Source organism: Uloborus diversus, chromosome 1, assembly GCF_026930045.1.
Source record: "Uloborus diversus isolate 005 chromosome 1, Udiv.v.3.1, whole genome shotgun sequence".
Taxonomy (NCBI): domain Eukaryota; kingdom Metazoa; phylum Arthropoda; class Arachnida; order Araneae; family Uloboridae; genus Uloborus; species Uloborus diversus.
This window is the reverse complement of record NC_072731.1, coordinates 128,555,049-128,561,048: the sequence shown is the minus strand read 5'-3', so window position 1 is coordinate 128,561,048 and position 6,000 is coordinate 128,555,049. Positions and strand designations below refer to the sequence as shown.

At 34.0% G+C, this 6,000-nt stretch overlaps 1 protein-coding gene across 1 annotated transcript in view; it reads right to left on the bottom strand.

The window, feature by feature from the left end:
- Nucleotides 1–2,336: 2,336 nt before the first annotated feature.
- The window catches only part of LOC129232082 (uncharacterized), a 44,026-nt gene continuing 40,362 nt past the window's right edge, over nt 2,337–6,000 (bottom strand). Inside the window, exon 5 of the mRNA XM_054866321.1 lies at nt 2,337–5,990. Coding sequence (XP_054722296.1) covers nt 5,843–5,990 — 148 coding nt within the window. The 3' untranslated portion in view covers nt 2,337–5,842. The remainder of the gene's footprint in view (nt 5,991–6,000) is intronic.

The window sequence follows — 6,000 nt, the reverse complement described above, 5'->3', positions numbered from 1 at the left end:
CTATTTCGAGTCAAGTACCAAGGAAATTGTCAAACATCTATTATGCAGTAGTTTAAAATTTCAAATAAACTAGTGTGTAATAAGTCGTGAAATGCTGAATAAAAAGTGTACACTTTCTAATTATGGATTTTTTTTTTGCAGTTGCTTATTAGGGACTTTAGATAAGGTAAGTGCAGTTTAAAAAAAATGTTACACCTCGATATTACAAATAACCCTGATTTAACATATAAAAGTTTCGATCCCAATGAGTTCGTTAAATCGGGGTTTGACTGTATTACGTTTACTAACCATTTACTGTTTTTAAGGTAAACTGAATTAAATACAACTTACTTTAATTTGATGTAGCATATCGATTGAGTTATAGCAAGATTTATAATCCTGTAAAATTTGGAAAAAAAAATCATAGAATTTTTTCAGCAACCTCAGTTTTCAATTTATTCTAATAGAATAATTTATGCCACCCTCCTTCCCCTCTCGAAAAAAAAAAAAAAATCATTTGTTAAATATCAGTAAAAAGTAGAAACTTAGAACTTAAAGTATTTGGCATACATCGAATTGATAAAGCTTGACCATTTTTTCCCCTTTCGTTTTTAATTAAGTAATTTTTTTTTTGAACTCTATTTGAGTGTAATATATTCTTATTACATAATTTAGGTAGTTTAGACATTATTCAGAGGCTATCTTTAATATATTCCTAAAGAAATAAAACATTGCAAATTATCACACCTTTCCTAGTGATACTGATGAAATCCAGGAGTGAAATATGATTAAAATTCTTTGTGAACCATCTTTTCACCATAGCTGACGATCAAAAATGTATAAATCAAGTTAATTTCTTCAAAAGAACTAGGTGCGTTGAGCATTACAAAAATAAGGTTACTTATATTGTTTTAGATCAATTTTTTTTAACTATGACCACTTTACCCCAACCCAGGTCATTAACACAGATGAAAAAGAAAATGCCATTTTTAACTATTTATTTTTTTTTCCTTGCGAAAATTCAGTGCAGCATGTTCTATATTAATGTAATGTAAAATAACAACAAAAATTTTTGAAGTTTTAATATAAATTTCTGTATTTATTATTTATCTAAGGTTAAAAACCTGTATTTATGACAACTTTATCCCACCAGATCCTAACTTATATTGATCATCAAAATAGAAGAAGAAATTTTACTAACCTGTATATATAAATTAAAAAAGAGTCTTTTATAGATTTTCGCTTCAAAATTTTTCTATCTCTTCTAAACAGCTTTTTCCTTTCCTTTTTTTTTTCTCCCCGAAGTCTTTAAATTTTCTTCGTCTATTGTGTGGAATTTCTTCAGAATCATCTTCGTGTTAAACAATTCATTTAACACTAATTTGTAGCTTTATCTGTTGGAAATGGCATTTATTTAACGTCAAATGAAATTTCCCGTTATGGGAGCTCGTGCTAATGGAGTTTGACTGTATTGACTAAAATTCTGAAAACAATGACCAAATTAAGCAATACTAAGATCTACTGACTTTTACTGACCAGTTTTATGCCTTGAGGTTAAATGGGACACGTGGTAAGATTTTAATACAAAAAAAAAAAAAAAGCACACACACACACACACAAATATCTCCAGAAATTTTTTGTGTAATGCCGCTGCAGGTGTTAAATTGCAGTTGAAAGCCATTTTTGTAACATTTTTTTTAAATTTCCAATGGAAGATTGTGAACAGTTACAATATAAAAAAAACATGAAACAAAAAAAGAAAAGAGGAACAGGGAATAAAAAATATTGCAACAAAGTTCATTAATCCATATTGTCTCTAGCCTCCCATTAGCGCTCAGCGAGGGAGGCCTTGCGAAGCGCGGTACATTGCAGTACGTGGGGGTGGTCCATGTCCTCTCTGAGCCATGCAGATTACAGGAAGATGAAGGAGCAATTCCGATTTTGAAAAGGTGTTTTCGCAGGCTTCATGGACGGTGGAATTTCTGCAACTGCTCTGCATCTCGGGCCATTACACAACATCGAAACAGCATCTCTCCAGTTTTTATGGAGCACGTGGGTAATAAGTTCATCTCGTGCACGGATCCTAACTGCATCCGTAACAAGTTTTTTAATACTGCAGAAAGGCATTGGTTGGAGAATACTCTGTGCGATCAGAGCGCCCTTTTTGGCCCGGTAATCTGCAATCTCATTACCAGGTACTCCACAGTGGGCAGGAACCCATTTAAGGATGATAGATTTCCATTTTTTTTGGGAAATTGTTCCCATGTCATTTTTGTAACATGGGAGGTAAAATTTCCTGTTTTGGAAATTTGTTAGGAGTTGGATTTTAATAAGTAAGAAGAACAATTCAACTGTGACATTTTTTTATTTAAATCTGATATAAATAGAAGAGAATAATGAAATCATTCTGCAACATTATCTTTCTTTAAATAAACAACAGAGAAAGAGTAGAACAAAAATACAGAATCCTGTTTTTGACGGGCGTCGACGATACAGACAAATGATCACTCTTAAATGACACAAACACTACTGAAACACCTATTCTTGTTGTGGTCTGTTCCCTTTAGAGTGGGTCATCTGCATCCCATCCATAAAGTGCTTGCACATAACAAGATACCACGAAAACAGTCATGAAATTCCATTTTTTTTTTAATTTTTCAGAATATCTATTAAGTAAAGTTGGAAATTGTTTGGGAAAAAAAGGGAGAGGGGGGACCCAGTTACTTCTGCATCTTTTCTGACAAAGTTTATTTCCACTCAAAAATTTATAAAATTGATATTTTTCCTTCAAATAGTTTTTAATGTTCAGAATTTGACACGAAAACATTAACTTCGATAATCTAAACTTAAGACAATGTAATTTCCTTGTACATCAGTTTCACACTAACAGTAAAAATGTATACTTAGAATTAACAATAATATCAATTAGTGAAAATGTTAAAATTAAAATTTTAATGTATGTTCATTTTTTAAAAATCAAATTTTAATCACATAACAAAATTGTAATCCCAGTAATATTTAAGTATAATAATGACCTCCTTCCCATTATTTGCATTTGAAATTACTCTATTTATTACTTTTTTCTTGAATGAATATCCTAAGACTTAACCGACTATATTATTGTAATGAGCACATTCAGACAGTCCAGCCACATAGTGTATGGAATTGGCAAGCGTCCAGTTCAGACGAGTCTATCTGAATCAGGGGGAAAAATAAAAATTTGATGCAATGTGTTCCACTCATTGGAATGAAACTCTGCTTAATTTAGAGGCTTACATAAATCTGCAAAAGCTGACGTCCCTAAAAACAAGAGATGCGTTCATTTCCATGTTTAAACCAGATGTTTGCCTTTCAATACAATCCATGGTCAGGCAGTACACACGAACAAGATGGCTGGATGATATGAAAAACTTCAAACTCAAAAACTGGCAAAAAATTGCTTTGCATCCCTTGAGTTAGAAGTGTGCAGTTGAGGCAGCTAAGGGTTGTTACACTAGTAAAGAAAAAGAAGCATTAACACAAAGTGGAACCCGCTTGGAGAAGTTGTTCAAAGGATTAGCAGAAAAAAAAATGTGTTAAAAGGGAAAAATTCTTTAATGAGTACTAAATAACAATGAAAATGAATTATTTAGGAGTTGTTAAAAATAACTACTTTTTGCTCCACTTAACAACAATCAAAAGACACTTAATAAGTATAAATACTGACTTAAAGAGCATATTACTATTGAGAAGGGGACGGGGAAGATTAACATATCTTCATATTTTTTCTTAAGCTCGCAACAAATTGCACTTTTTGTTCCCGATAAATACAGCCTTTTTTTCTCATTCTCTTATGCAAAAATTAAAACATTCTATTTGTACTGTTCATAAGAAAACATCAAACTACACCATTTCACAAAGGATAAGAAATAAAATTTAAATTTAAGAAGACAAACCAATGTTTTTCATGCATCAATAAAGCCAAAGTTGCTTGACATGAATTGGCAAAGAAAATTATACACACTTTCAAAGTGCCATGTATAATGTAAGAAAATTTATATTTTTCCTCACATTAATCTTGTTAATTGACAAAATTTTGTGTAGAACATAATGATGGGAGGCGAATTTGAGTGAATAACAAATATGGAAAAAAATTAGCCAATAACGAATAACAATAGCCAATTTTAAAGGAGGGTCGTTTAATTATGGACACTCTGTACATAGTAACTTAACCATTAAATATATCGTATGAGGCAGTGAGAAGCATGGGTATGTAAGTGGACATTTTAAAGTTTTGAGTAAAACGCGTCCTTAGTAGGCTTTCATTGAAATTTTTTTCTAAATCATGCTAGCAACTACCAGGGCTACTAGTACCATCTCTTGCCCCCCAAGACAGAAGAGAGGTTCATTTACCATGAGTACTGGTTATCTCCAAATTCTTAATTTTGCCACTTACATCCCTTTGCTTCCACTGCCTCATATGAAAAGCATCATTGAAAACTTTTTCTAAAAAAGTATTATTTCAAACCTTTTTTGAATCATGCAAGGCATTTTCAAATGTAAGGAACAATGAGGTAATTATAGGGAGCTTGTTCTTGAAATATCCTAATATAAATAATAACAAATTCACTGAGCAAGTAAAGCTGCTTTATTTTCACAAGGCTGAAATGGATCTGGTACTGTTTTACTGGTAAGACGGTCATTTTAGGAGACTGAAGAAAGAAAAAATAGTCAATAATGAACGCTATCTACTGGAGTTGAGGATCAAGCCACTGCAGTTAGGGCTAAAATTTCAATTATCAAAATATCACCAAACAGACAATTGCTTTGTTCAAATGTAGAAGCTATTTTCACCAGTTATAGATTGACGGGTGATTTTCTAGTATGCTAAATAACAAGTAAAAAAGCTCAAAATATTGCAAGAACGAAAGAAAGTTAGGGTCCAGGATCATATCCTATAAGTTCATAGACCCCTAGGATTGCCTATTAGATTGAATTTTTTGGTAACATGAGCAACAAATGACTATGATTTAGAACTACAGATGAGCACATAAATATGAAGTAAAAAGTAGAATTTTAAACGTAAAATTACTCCTCACCCTCCAAATGAAGCAATGATAGATATATATACAGTGAAACCTTTGTAAGCTGACCATTTGCAGTGCAATGGTCAACTTAAACAGGTGGTTGACTTATAGAGGTTGATTGGTGCCCAACGTTTTCTGCCCGATGGCCACACTTCATATTATAATCATTTCCGCGGGCCAGAACACAGGGAAAAGTATGGAAAAGAAAATTACAAAATCACAATAGTTGTTACTCATTACTTGATGCTTATTTTATTAAACGCATCAGTTTTTCAGAGATCAATTTCAGAGTAATTAGCTCCAAATTTGTGACATTTTCACTAATTATTCGTTCTAACAAGGGACCTAACGGGCCACACTTAACCCCTTTGCGGGTCGTAGATTGAGCACCACCAGTTTGATATAGGACTAATTCTGTACCAGTAAAAAGTAGTCAACATTACAGGTTTTACTGTATATGTAACCGTGAAAGGCCAAAATTGGAAAGTGTCGATACTGGGAGTATTCAGTCTTTCGTTGCTGAATGTCGATATTCAGCTGCCGATGTCAACATTAATCATTGGATCTCTGGAATGACATAATGAGGGGGTTTGAATTACTATTGAAATTGGAATTCGAATTCATTGCGTACTTCAAAGCTATCCATGACCGGCAAGCGAGAATGTGCATCGGGGATGCAGCGGGCCCACCCTCGGGGAACGCTCGTCTCGACTCTTTGTTTATTGATTCCTTAGAGAGTGCGTCTCGCTCGACACAGAAGAGAGAAAGAAAAAGAGAGTTCTTGTGCATTTGCTCGCTCAGGGGGCGACGGGGGGTGTCGAGCGGAGGTGGTGTTGGTCGAGCTCCTCCGCGTAGTAGTGGGGGGTGTCGAGGTAGTCCTTGAGCCGGCGAGGCAGCGGCAGGCGGTCGATGAGATCCCGGCGTAGGCTGCGCAGGATGACGAACCTGCAAGCAC